At 39.0% G+C, this 14,322-nt stretch overlaps 2 protein-coding genes across 5 annotated transcripts in view; one reads left to right on the top strand and one right to left on the bottom strand.

Annotated features, from left to right (window-relative positions):
- LOC140933977 (neural cell adhesion molecule 2-like) overlaps positions 1-1,668 on the bottom strand; it is a 36,911-nt gene extending 35,243 nt beyond the window's left edge. For both annotated transcript variants that reach the window (XM_073383666.1, XM_073383667.1), the window contains exons 1-2: positions 1,535-1,668; positions 1,049-1,453 (exon numbers count right to left, since the gene is read on the bottom strand). In XM_073383666.1, coding sequence (XP_073239767.1) covers positions 1,049-1,453; positions 1,535-1,595 — 466 coding nt within the window. In that variant the 5' untranslated portion in view covers positions 1,596-1,668. The remainder of the gene's footprint in view (positions 1-1,048; positions 1,454-1,534) is intronic.
- Positions 1,669-7,718: 6,050 nt separating this feature from the next.
- Positions 7,719-14,322, top strand: part of LOC140933976 (uncharacterized) — a 64,934-nt gene continuing 58,330 nt past the window's right edge. For all 3 annotated transcript variants that reach the window (XM_073383664.1, XM_073383665.1, XM_073383663.1), the window contains exons 1-3: positions 7,719-7,932; positions 9,170-10,510; positions 11,555-11,952. In XM_073383664.1, the coding sequence (XP_073239765.1) occupies positions 9,198-10,510; positions 11,555-11,952 (1,711 nt within the window). In that variant the 5' untranslated portion in view covers positions 7,719-7,932; positions 9,170-9,197. The remainder of the gene's footprint in view (positions 7,933-9,169; positions 10,511-11,554; positions 11,953-14,322) is intronic.

Below are 14,322 nucleotides of genomic sequence, written 5' to 3'. Positions count from 1 at the left end.
CTCCAAGTTCAAGTCGAAAGTAAAAAAAATCTTCTATAGGGAAAACAACAACTGAATAAAAATATCGTCACGTTTCCATCCCCTGCCTGAACTCAGCGTGCTGTACGATCTTTTCAGTGTTCCGGTGAATCGGTCAAATAATAGCATAAACATTATAGTACTGTATTTGAACTTCGAAATTCAGCAATTTAAAAAGATTTCCTGTAAACTGACCAAGTTTCCCGCACAAAATGAATCCGAATCTCGACTGAATACACTTTGTTTGTCAAGCATCAAAATAAGATTACGCATCAGTGTAAAACTCTGTGAAACATACACACTTTAATATTTAAAATGATATGCTTTGACCTTTCCAGCGGCCGCTAGAAAAGATGTTGGAAATGTCCAATGCGGTAAGTTATATTCATTGTGGCAAATGAAACCGCGTGACGTGAATATTTAAGTGACTTCTGACAGAGAATTCTCAATATTAATGCAACAGTGTTGAATAAAACTCCTTTAGGTGATTAAAATAAGAGGAGAGAACATGAAGATGGTCCTTTCAAAATGTGAGGGAGTTTTTAAAATTTGCATTTTGGTCTTTTCTTCGTTATTACTTGACCAAAAAAAGCCGGTCGTGCAGGTGAGATTTTGTTTGCAAATAAAAGAAGCAAAGAACTCATAGCTGTCACATACTTTCATTAAAGCAAAACTGAAAAACACACAGTTACTCCCTTTTAAATGAACCTCAAAGTATTGAAAAAATACGAAATGTGTCAGCGTGTATTGGTCAGACCTGATCCAGCCAGTGAAAGTGATGAATCTTACAATTTTATGTAAAAACTACGAAAGCAAAATATCAAATATCGGAACCAGAACTCAAACTACAATGAAAAAAGCAAACAATAAAAAAAACGTACGATTTTATGTTTTAAAATGCGTTTCTCAAATCATAAGAAAGTATTTTAAAAAATACCTGACGCGACGGCCAGCACGATATTCGTTTTTCAAAAAAAAAGTTAAGTCAGAGGGATGTATTTTAAAGATATTAATACAGGATCCCACTTACCCACCACTCTTACGTCCACATAGTGAGTTTTTGTCCGTGTCCATGGCGCATCGCTGTCTACGTCCAGAGTACAGAAATACCTTTTGGAGTCGTTGAGCGTTAAGTTTGCTATTCTAAGAGTTGCCGTTTTATTTTCAATAACATGCACGCGGCCATTCAGCGGAGCTATCACATCTAATCGAGTTTTAGTGTTAGTCTTTACATTCCCTTGTGAGACATCTTTGACGAAAATTGCGACATCCGTATTTTTATTTTCCTGTATTCCAAACTTTATCTTTCTCACAGGGTCGGCAGGCAAGCCACTGGAATACTCCCATTGAAGGATTGCCTCAGTACCAACGAAAAACTCAGTGTTTTTCGGTACTTTAGTAAAATTTACAGCAATGTCGTTGGCCGCTACACAAGCTGAAATTAGAAAGAACGACAGTGTAAACAACATTCTTTTGAAAGACACGTCCTTCAATGAACAAACGAGAATTTACTTACTTTTGATAAAGGCTGAAAGTAATATTAACGTTTGAATGAAAAGGCGGAGTAACAAAACCATTTTAATCGACTATTGATCGTGGCGGGTCAATGATCAATGGAGAAACGAAAGTCGAAGTTGACACGACCAGACCACAATGCAGTTGTAACAATCACAGCAAGGTACTTTTGGGCACTTGTGCACGTGATTATTTATTATTAAAATGGCTTCGTTGCTCAGATAAAACACCGTACATGCATCATACTTAAAACTCATTATGGATTTCTAGTTAATCGAAAGAATTAAAGGCGTTAACCGAAATGGTCTGAAATTGTTTTTATTCAGTAACTCTAATTAATTCCGTGATTTATACGAAAACGAAAACTGTATAAATTGATAGCCGATTTGTATTCATTTTGCCACATGTGAGGGAATCCAAGATAGTTTTAGATTCTGGATTCCATGCCGTGGCTAAAAACAGGAGGTAACACATCTGCCTTATGAGGACGTGTTGTCTGTTTGGAGCGAGAAAAATCAATGACCAAGCGTGGTTTAACTTACGGCCTCAAAACACCAAGAATACAATAATACAAGGCGCAACGCAAGAAGGAGAAGGGTCGGTCGATCGGTATGAAATATAATAAAGAAGATGCTTCCCTTTCAAAACCTACAAGTGAGGGGTTCACTTTGCAGCATTTCAATTTCTGCATAGAGACTTGGCATTTTTGTAATAAGATCTAGTAAGCAATCAAGAGAAAAACTTGAGAAATTGAAGGAGCGACTCTTCGCTTTTTATGGCGTTATCAGAGCTCTACCTACCAGACCCTGCTTTTTAAGGAAAAGCAGACAAAAAAACAGTAACAAAGCGTAGGCTTTTCAAAACCCTACGAACTGTTTTGAAATTAGCAAATTAAAATATTAGAGATTCAAGGTGTTTCGATATAATAGTTTTTCGGAGGCCATAGCGATATTTTTTCAATCGCTTTAAAAGTGATTTTATCCTTGTCTGATCGCTACAAAATTTTCACCAATGATTGACTATAGATTGAAATTTGTCAAAATGTAGGTTTTAGTAGAATCGATATTACTATGACAACAATAAACGAAAGAACTTTGAAGTTGATAAACGCCTAATTTTGCGCGATCTAGAGCAGCTGCTAAAAAAAATCCAACACTAAGAACTTAAAGTTTGGTGTTTAGCAAATAACCTCCGTAACAAGTAAAAAATTCTGTGTGTTTAAATTTGACTAAAACGAAAATATAGTTCAAACCTTAAACTTTTAATAGCCGTGATTGATTATTTAAAACAACGTTATAAATGACCCAAATTATTCTTAAGTAGCGTCAGAATGCTGCTTAATATCACATTTCGATACTAGGAAATTTTGGTGTATTTTCATTCTTGCGATCTTAAAAACTAACCCGTTTTCTCACCACCTGTCTAAGTGCAACTTCATTTAAAATTTGGACTTCAAAAATTGAGGCAAAATAAAAGTTATTCCCATCAAAGTTAAAGAAAGGAACAAGTGGTAGTCAGGGAGCAAGTGTCGTGAAGTTAGTGCTTAAAGCAAGCCACTGGTCTGTGATGACGAGCTTTCTCGAAGATGGTGGTGATGAATATATTGATGACAATGATGAAAGTGACAATAGCTATGATAAGACAAGTGATGATGATGAAGACAATTAATGTATTTATTGAATTATGTCTTTATCACAGTTTTAAGGGGCGATTGATCACAGTTTTAAGATTGTAGAGTGTGTAGAAGTCTAGAATTCAGGATTCTGCAACAACCCTAACCCGCAACAAACTGACACCTGCAATTTCAGAGAGAAACCAGATTGTCCACTCGAAGGAAAATGCCTCCAATCAAATGTATATCTTCTAAGCCACTGTAACCACAGCGACGACAACTGAAACTTACGTCGGACTGGTAACAAACTTTAAGGAACGTTACAGAAACCATCAGTCCTCCTTTCGACGCTCGAACAGAAGAAATGAAACGGAGGGGGGCGTAAGGGTTTGCGGTATTGGGTTATTTTTGGTGCGGTGTTGCGGTAATTTTTATTTCAAAGTACTGTATTGGGGTTTTCAGAGTCCAAGCGGTGCGCGGTGAGTTTAAATTTTATGTCGCGGTAGTCGGTGAAAAAATCGTTGTGTCGCGGTGATCTGCTTCTTTTTCATGACTAGAGGATACAAATCCTAAAAGGTCTCCCTAGGTAGCCTGCGTGACCTGCTTGTCTTCCTATAGTTGCACAGTCGGGGTTCGTATATTGCGCAAACTGTCCAGACAAATCGTATGGCTTGTAATTTCAGTTAATACTTCATATGAGTAACGACATTAAGTTTTTTATCCAATGATACGTGAACATAGTCAGCTTGGTTAACCTCCTTACCAATCTTACCGCCACTTTCGTGCCAGTCGCGAAACAATGGCGAGCGATCTAGAGGCTCAACTAAGTGATCAGTCAGATATTCCAGCAAATAGTGAGGTCAGTGAGGTCGTTATAAATTGCGTAGTGTCGAAAGATAATCTATGAAGATGGTGTGGTCTAAAAATTACTCACTCGTCCTTCTAGTTGTGCATGGCAGCCTGGGGGGCGGGGGGGAGGCGGGGGCTGTTACTTCCTTATAAGAGGCTAATGGGGATGTCCTGCTGGATGGGGTCGCACTTTCTCGAGTTGATTGACTATAATGGGGTCGCATTTTCAAGAGAGTTACTAGAATGGGGTCGCGCATTTTCTGATTTTTTGGGGCAAGACAGTTCTTCATATTTACGGTTAGCAAACGTACCAGAATGTTTGTACTGTAGATGAAAAGTAAAGGGTTCTTCATTCCATCTGAAAAAATGGTCAATTCATAAAATAGAAAGTAACTAAGCTGGGATCGCGAAAATTAAATATTTGTCCAAAAGTGACTAATATGGGGTCTATCATGATTGGCCACAGAATGGGGTAGGGGCTCTGAGAGGCCAGCGGCACATACCCTTCGAAAATTAACCCAAGTACCCCCGTTGCATCATTTAGGTAGACATATACATGTAATAAACAAAGTTAAACGAGTGCGCTGAACTTATGTTTATATCGCACGCTTGACTTTGACGCACCTTGATTTGGAAACACTGACATAAAAGTATTATTTCTATTTGAAAGGAGGATTTGTACTATTGACAAGTATAACAACCACCCAAATTTTACTGCCAGCTTTTAATTTTAACGATCAATCGTTGAAGTTGCCTGATGAGTGTGGTCCTACAATTTCGGACCATACGAAACAGCACTGTCGCAATAAACGATCAATGATTACTTCTGAAGCCTGAACTCCTGTGATTATTAATATCAAGAGAGGATAAAGGGGGCAGAGAAGGCATCCCCCATACACACCCTATTCCATAGGTAATTCGTCTCGAGTTATTTTTAAGACCACAGATCCCAAGGGGGATTAGACAACAGCCAATCACATAGAGAGAACGTGTTCCGCGTGGATGACCCACGCTCAGAGCCACGCGTCCTTCACGAATTAACGCAGAGCAAAATGGCGGAGAGCGATATTGCTATTGCTATCCGTTTTCTCGACGAAAGCGACTATAGAAAGATTTCTGCTAAAGCTGTGTCAGCGAAACAGAAATTAAAAAAGAATCGCCCTTCCTCTCTTGTATAGAGCTAACAGTACAGCAGGGAAATCGTTAACATACTGAATATTCTCTCAGGATCATTTATAATTTACAGTTTGAAGGGAGCAATTTCTGGTTTGATATTTATTCTTTTATTAGTCTTTTATCATTTAACAAAAATAACACTTGGCGTCCCACTTGCTTTATTGTACCAACGACCGGTTTCAATAGACCAGCGAAATTTCTCATTTTATTAAAGCTCTGAGGCTACGACAACTTCGAGTTAAAATAAAATCCCCCGGGTGATCAAAGAGTCCAGCGATTCCCTTTTCCCAGGTGAGCGCCGATTCATTTCGCTTCAATATTCAGGAATGCTCTCAATCTCTTTACGCTTTCATTGCCTTTCGGCCGACATGTTTTGTACGGCGTTTAGTCAAGCGAAACGTCCACGAAACATCCACGCAGCGCAAGAGGTAACTTTATCCCGATTCTAAAAATAAGTCGAGACGAATTACCTATGGAATAGGGTGTGTATGGGGAATGCCTTCTCTGTCTCCTTTACCCTCTCTTGTTAATATGTATGAACATACACACATACATCATCTAGACCCTGAGATAAAGGCGGGGGGAGGGGGGGGCGGTCTCAAAAAACAATTTTTTTCGTCCCTTCGGTCCTCAGTTTGGTCTAAAAATAGGGGGGGGGGCGGGCCCCCCTGGGCCCCTCTCCTAGGCCCGCCACTGTGTCAGATCCCAAAGCGTGTGTGGGTGGTGGTTCAACTAGCCTCCCACGCCGGCGTTTTTAGGGGAGCTCGTTTTTCATCCTCCCCTAAAAACGCCTGCGTGGGAGGCTATGGATTTTAAAAAGTGTTTGTATGAAATCTTAAAAATTCCTTTACGGTCGCTATAACCTGAATCTCTTGATGAAAATAATCTCAGTACAAATGTCTTTTAAAATACATTTTAGCTGTGGAAATCCGCCTCTTTGTAGCGACGTTATAGCAGTTCCAACTGGGCCAAAATCCCATACCTTCACAAGAGCCATAATGGGTCTTGACATTCACTGAAATTTTAGCCGTGTTTGCCCCCCAACCAAGATGTAAACCGCGAAAAGGTTTGCATAATTGATATTTTTCGGCGAAGAAAGCTCGAAATTTAAACCTTTGATTTTAAATTTACTGCAGTTGAGGGTGTCACTCGAACTTCATCATTTAATATTTGCTTAGACCTTGTCACGGTTTTCGAGGCCATCTCGACGAGTAGGCAAACGCGTGAGAAATTACAGTGTTTGTATGGGAATCTAATGTCGAATAATTTCCATAAAACGGCTGTTCTGAACAAAATATCAATTGTAAACTAAAGCTACAAAGGAAAGGATTGTCCTAAAAAATTGGGGGGCGTACCTGTACTTAAATTTCTCCAGAGGCTTTCTTTAGATTTTCCATATATTTGTCTGTAATTTTCCCGGGACTTTCTTACAGACAAATGCAGAGAAAATTTTAAAAAGTGGTTCTAGGTCTTCTAGTGCATGTAATGCCCCCCCCCGGGGGGGGGGCACTTGGGTATTTTTTGGGTGGGTATGTGCAGCCCGGAACTCCGAATTGGCACCCCGTTCTAGAAAAAAATTCTCCTAACATTGATACCCCGTTCTAGAAATAGGCCAATCTTTTATACCTCGTTCTAGAATTCGCCCTAAAACTAACACCGCGTTCTAGAAATGGGCCAATTTTCTGTTCTAGGGTGCAACAAGAGTACAACGGTTTGCTTGTCAACGCACTGAACCGTATTTTTAAAAGCAATCTGTCCTTGAATGCTTTCAAATGGCTGCTTACAAAAGTGGAGAGCTTTCGTGCGTTCGAAATATTATACCCCGTTCTAGAAACCGCGCCTGAAATGGATACCCCGTTCTTAACCAGGAGCTTCAAAATCACGACCCCCTTGGGCGGCACATACCCGTATAGGTAATGTATGGGAGTACCCCCCCCGGGTAACGCCCTCAAATTTATTTCAGGTGAATCCTTAGGAGTGAAGCTTTAGTTTACAAATCATATTTTTTTCAGAACAGCCGTTCTAAGGAAATTACTCGAAATTAGATTCTCATACAATCACTGTAATTTCTCACGCGTTTGCCCACTCGTCAAGATGGCGTCGAAAACCGTGACAAGGATCGACAAGGATATATATAGAGGATATCACACGGTGGCGAGAAGATACGAATTTTATGTTCGAGTGGCAAGAACAATATCTCACGAGTGAGCGAAGCGAACGAGTGAGATATTGTTCTTGCCACGAGAACATAAAATTCATATCTTCGAGCCAACGTGTAATGTTCTTTTTATTATATGGAGAAACCAATTCAACAAAAGCAAAAGGCGGGAATCGTGACGTCATTGAACGATACGACACTCACAAAGGTGACATAAGGAAAATACGCCTCTCGGGTCCCGGATGAAGTGGCGTATGGAATCTACGAGTGGTTTAGTTCCCAGTAAAACACTCTCCTCCATATAATAAAAATGAATCCACGTTTTCCCGGACCTGGCACAGCGGTCGTTACCGCCTGTTTGAGGTAACCACGACAACAAGCACCGAAAAGATGGAGGTTCTGCTCGACGGATTACAGAGTGGCCATGGATCATGAAACTTGTCTTACATGTAAATATTGAGTTCTGAACGTCACACTCTTGATTGTGTCGCTATATTTGCGTATTTGCATTGTTAAAACCGGAATAAAGTCGAACTGTCGAAGTCATCAAAACCAGCCCTCGCTTTTTCCGATCTGTGGGGCGACAACTTGTAGTGAGTATTTGGTAAGTTTAAGTTTAACTAAAGAAGCTGATCATGAAGGTTTTATATTCTTTCTATTCTCGAAACAGTGTTTTACGTTTCAGTTATATAATAAACCTTCTAAAGAACAATTTTTTCACTTTAATAGATGATGATCTGTCTGTACATTTATGCTTACACATGCTCGACGAAATTAATATTGAAATTATTTTAACAGAATCAGCTGAGCATTCAATATTTTCGTGATTTGAATTGTAAGTTCTACATTGCCTTAGCTTTTGGTCAAATAGAAGAAGTGACTTGAGTGTTTATGGAAATGCCAAAGCAAAGTTCGTGAGCGGGAACATTGAGGGGGGTACCCAATACCGAAATACCGTAACAAAAGTGGCAAATACCGAAATACCGCGTCGAAAATCGTCTAAATACCGTTAACACATATTTTAATCACATTTTGATCGGTTCCGCATACTTATGGTTGCTTCCATCTAGTTATGCACCAGATGTCCATGTTTTTTGTTTTGGTATTTTAGTAGTTCGCAAATTTTTCACAAATTTTCACTGAAAAGTAAACTACATTGGTTGGTAGTTAAAAAAAAAACATATTTGAAATGGAAACCTACCAGTAAAATAACTAGTCTAGATTTTTTATCTGCAGGTAATCCCATACATCTTGATCCAAGATGGAAGGAAATTTATCATTATTTGGCTTCATGATTAGTAGACATCTATTGCCCTGCTTCAAAGTAAACCCTTACAAACCAATAGAGAGAATTGAGCATGGCCAATGTGCCACACTTTGAAATGCAGAAGAAAAAATATTAAATGTATCAGAAAAGGGTCATCAATGGTTTATAGGTGCATTTTGTGAATCGATCAAGTGGACAACACATGTACAAGCTTTATTACTTTTATTTGTCAAAACAAAAAAAAATGTTCAAAAGTTTTCAACAATATCGAATGCTCCAGGGTTTCCTTAGGCCAGGCAAGGGACTTTTTTGGAATGACTGACACATTAATTAGAGGTTTAAAAAGTCATATTTACATGGGAATACTTTTGTTGAGATAATTATCTTATTGATGAAGCTGGAGGCGAGATCTGGTCAAATCCGATTTGTGCATGTGATTGCCTGTCGGCTTCATCTACAAGAGATCTGGGTAAAATCTTGCAGATAAAATACTTGCATCTCATAATAGTAGTCCTTGTTTGTTTCATCTTGCGATTGTATGTGAGAACACTTAAATGTTTGAATTGATTTGCAGAACACATCTGTTGTTTATAACAGTCAAAATGGCATTGGATTTTGCTGGTTATGGACTTTCAATAACCTCAACGACTTCACCTTTAGCACCAAGTGTGATCCAAGGAGGAGATCTTCTGAACTTGACATTTCATTTCGATTATAATGGGACAAATGATGTCATTGTCAGTAACTCAACTGCCTGCCAGGAGCTTTATAACAAAACCGTGTTCATAAAATTTGTGATTACTTTGCCAATTGTCTTTGAAATCGTATACCCAAAGAATATGAGTGGGGACCTCAATGGTACCATTTTCATGGATTTGTTAAACTGCTCTCTCTTGCCATCTATGAAGATTAACTCATCCATATATCAAACTGACAGCCTACAGTTTAATGTGGTGGAGTTTGACATAATGTTGCAGAATGTTACTAGTTGGGCTTCAACTCTCGATGTACGGCTAAGGTTACTGCATTTAGCAAAAGCAGGTAGTTTATTGAATATTTCAGGAAATGTTATCATTGCAAATGAAACCAAGCAATTTTACATGTCATCATACACAACTCCAGTCCCTGGAAACCTTCAGCTCACAATAACAAGTACTTCAATTCTTGAGACACCAAATGTTACCCTTACATCAGAGGAGTCAGTGACATTTGCTGCCACCTTCCAGCTTCCAAGATTAACTACAAACCTTACACTAGTAATAACACTTCCTGCGTTCGCAAATTCGACACCCATGACATTTTTTCATGGTTATGTGAAAAGCTTCTCACAAGGTGTTTCATCTCATAAACTCAGTGTTGGTTCACCTCCAGAATTTAGTCTGTCTGATTATCACAGATTTCCACATCCTGATGTAGCACAGTTTATTTTTGGGGAAACGTTCAATCCAGCAAATGAATCATCAAATGGCACAATAACTGTGGAAATCACAGCAAAGGTAGACTCAAACCAAGGAGTGTATATACCAGATTCTGAAGGAAATGTAACATGTGTTCTTATGTATTTTTCATCCCAAGGCATAAATGTTATTGCTGGTGAAACGTTTTTGGCATTAAAGCTTGGACAACCACTACTTGAGACAAATTTTGTATTAACCCAAGGTTGTTGCTATGAAGGCAACGATGTGGCTGAGCTTAAATTTCAAGTGAAGAATCCTCATGTTTCTACAGCTGCTGCAGTAAATGTCATCATCAACATTACTATTTCCAGGCCTCATTTACAACTCCAAAAACTGTCGGTAAACTTGTGTGAAAATATCTCATTTTCCAATCAAAGTTTGTACATGTGTTTGAATTTGATGGAAACTGCAGGTATGCTGGTTAATTCTAGCTCAGGGCTGACAGTGAATTTACCAAGGTAGGATATTTTCCTATTTTGTTGCTATTATTTTACATTGTAAGCACAAGGAAACTTTTCACCTGCCTTATAAAAAAGCTAATGAACAGAGTCTGTAATAATTTATGGGTTGTGTATTTAAAAAAGTGATAACAAATGTGATTGCAAAGTACAGTTGTATGTTTGGGGCTTGGGTTTAAATTAACTAATGATCCCTGGCTTTAATTGGAAAACAGAAGTAAATGTCAAATCTGTTTCTTCTTCTTGAATTTTTTCCCTTTAGTACTTTAAAGCAACAAAATGACAACTACTGGGCTTATTCCTGCACTAGTATTTTGCAGAGATGCCAACCTCTGGAAATCTAAAATCTGGAACGTCCAAACCCCTAACCCCTTCCCCCCCTGACCCTACCCCCACCCCCGAAAAGCGTAATTCAATCCAATCCCTAAATTACCTTATGGCAATGGCTTAGGACATTATATGAAGTCTTACATGATGTACAGACCATCACAATTCACTTTTATGACTGTAATGGTGAAATAATCGTTGTCAGTGATGAAAAAATGGGATAAATTCCAAATTAAAGCACAGAAAAGCCCATAACTGGATTTTATCCAGGAGATTTGGTTACCCATACGGGAGACTGGTGCCATATCCGGGAGACTCCCCAATAATCTGGGAGAGTTGGCATGTATGATTTTGCATCAACAATATGCATTGTATATGCCATGACAGAATTGCATCAATGAAATTTCTTGCATGTACCTGTATTATAGGTTATTTTATTAAAAATTTAAACATTTAAATTGATGAAGCATGACATATTATTTCTAGATGTGCTTTATTGATAGTAATTTTTGTAGTATGTTAATTAATGTTTCAAGGAGCATAGTTTTTCAGTACAGTTACAGTAAGTTACAGTAAGTTATGTAATAACCTTATATCATTATTAATTTATTGGGATGGGCAACTATGTATTTCAAAAACAATCTGGTACACAATGTAACAAATTGTTTATATTTGTCATTTTCTAACATGTGATCATATTTTACTATCTGCCCACAGGTTAAATTCATCTTCTTGGGTTAATGGTAGTGTTTTCTCTCTAGTGAGACCCTCTGTGGTAGCAAACAGCTTTCATGCCAACATCTTAACAATGGCTTACACACGTACTGGTTGGTTACCAATAAATAGAGATTATGTGCAGACATTAAACATAAAACCTGTCAGAGCCTCTGATCTTAATGTTATAAGCAGCAATGTTCCTCACCCTACTCAAGATTCCAGTGTAATAACCATAGGGGAAGAGATCGTTTTTCGAATGGTACTGTCTGTTCCAGTGTCAACAAATAATGACTTCACGCTGCAAGTTTTTGGCCAGGATGTGGAAGGTGTGGCTGGGAGAATCATTGGTGTTGGCAATAACATACAGGCTCTTGATCGTGGAAAACTTAGTGGGCTTAGTAAGTGTCAATAGTTTAGACTTTCATACGATAAGCCTTCAAAGTCCTCCTCAACAAGAATGATCTTTTTGCATTCCACGACATGATGGCCACAAAGTAATTCTTTGTAGAGCACTCCGTTTGGTACTCTCGATGTTCAGTTACTTAAGTACAATTTTCCAAATACTATGCATTCACTGATGTACATGTGTTAGTCGATACGATCATATTAGTCAGATATATCGCATACATCAGATAAGACACAACTGACCTGCGTCGTTGTTGTTGCTTACACATCCCAGACCGAGATAACCGTTTCTAGCTATTTCAATAATTGATTTTGAACGTCCTAGGTCTTCATTTTCCACTCACCCGTTTTCTCGGCGATCGTGGTGGTAGCCATCTTGAAATGGGTGGGCCCAAGCGTAGCCTCCCAACCAGGGCATGACGCAGACGTTCTTAGGCCTTCGTCACGCGTTTTTTCCCCACGAACGTTGGAGAGGATTGCTTAACGCGCCAAAAGAACGTCTGCGTGGGAGACTAGCCTACTCAGTGCATCATGGTATATTTTGCTACTATCCCTGGGGATTAGCTTCGATATTTAGCAATTATTGAGTGAGGCTTAGTTTGATGTGAAGAATTATGCAGATTAAAGAGGATGTTTTCCACCTCAGCCTTCAGCGTCGGTGGATAGCATCCCCCGACATCTGCGTAATTCCTCACATCTTACGAAAGCCGAATTCAATAATTGTTTCATTATTCATTCAAAATATTTTTAAGTTCTTAACAAGCTTACGTCCTCGTAGACCGACTTTCTTTGGCCTATTTTTCGGCACAGTTTCAGGATGTAAAGACAGGCTTTTTCTTGCAGATACTTCCGTTTAGTTTTAGACAGAAATTTAGCTATTTCGTCTTAAGATAGCCGTGGACGCCATTTGTTTTTTAGTTCCCACGTTCGCGGCTTCGCCGCTCGCTCGCGCGGCCTCGCGAGACTCGCTTCGCTCGCCCAAATATGAGAGCTTGCTCGCAGTCTAGTTCCCACGTGAATAGACAGCTAGGCAGCTGCCCTTGGAAACGACCTTGATCGATGGTGTATTGCCCATGCAGCCTCGTTTCCAATCAGATATAGACCTCTTTCATAATGGCGGCCTATTGATATATTCTTTTCTATGTATGATAATTAGCCATTCAGACCTCGTTTGAAAGAAACTCTGCACATGCTAACGAGGTCAGTAAGGCTAATTATCATACATGTAAAAGAATATATTAATTCTCGGCTTGCACTGTCACACAATGAAAAATAAAAATGCAAACCATTCAATACAGAAGGACTAGAATCTAGGAAATGAAAACAGATAAAAATACAAAAACCCTTGCCAAGAATTAGGTCTGTGAAATATTTCAAATGCGAGATATCGGGAAAAACGGTTTACCTAAATTTATAAAGCTTTGTATGGAAACGCCATGTTGGTGTCCCTTTCAGGAACACCAATATGGCCGCCGGATACTAACAGAAACATCTGTTTTCGAGATTTCCTACTAATACGTGAATTCTTCACTTTAGGAACTCATAAAGATTACAGTAATATTTATTCTGAGACAAGGAATGTTTAGATTGCAAAATCTCCTAAAATCGGTAATGTTTTTAACCCACGTAAGAGCTTTCCCGGCCGCCAGCTAAATGCAGCGTCACGCAAAAGCCTGGAAATTCAAGCGTCCTCTCTCGCAAAACGAAGAACCCTTTCGAACCAAAAAGTTGTTTATGTAAAGGTGTTTAGGTACTGTAATACCTCGTGAAAGTAGAAACTCAGAAGAATCGATAGTTTCTTAGTTTGATTTTTGGTGACGTCACGTGCAACCCAAGAATAGGCCGCCATATGATAGGGGTCTATACCATCGATCAACCTCGTTTCCCATCAAATATACCATCGAACTGATGGTATATTGTTCGCATCGCAGGGATTTCGCCCAGAAGGCGAAATCCTGAGGAGGCATCCTTGTAGCTTGCGCGTATATAGAGGAAAGTACTTACAGTTAAAAAAAGGAGTTAGTATACCAGAAAAAAGTCTCGATTTACTTGAACGGGGGCCGCGCGGAATCGTTGAGTAATGACGACGTTAAACAATGTTACAAGCCCACAAGAAAGAAATGATTAGGATTACTTAAAATAAAAAATTCCCAAATGGACCGCTTGGGTTGATCTAGTGACATTTATTGTACAGCCATAGGTCGATACCCTTTTGCGTTACGTGTGTGTTCACTGACATTCTGTGGAGCAGCTGTTTTGAGAGTATTAATGCAAACCTGAAATTTTCATTTCTTTGTCTCGTTTTACTCTTTTAAAAAAGCGCAAACAATTCACAGACCACGAGAGAGAAAATCTTCTGTTTG

This window comes from Porites lutea, chromosome 4, assembly GCF_958299795.1.
Source record: "Porites lutea chromosome 4, jaPorLute2.1, whole genome shotgun sequence".
Classification (NCBI taxonomy): domain Eukaryota; kingdom Metazoa; phylum Cnidaria; class Anthozoa; order Scleractinia; family Poritidae; genus Porites; species Porites lutea.
This window is presented reverse-complemented; position numbering and strand designations above follow the sequence as displayed.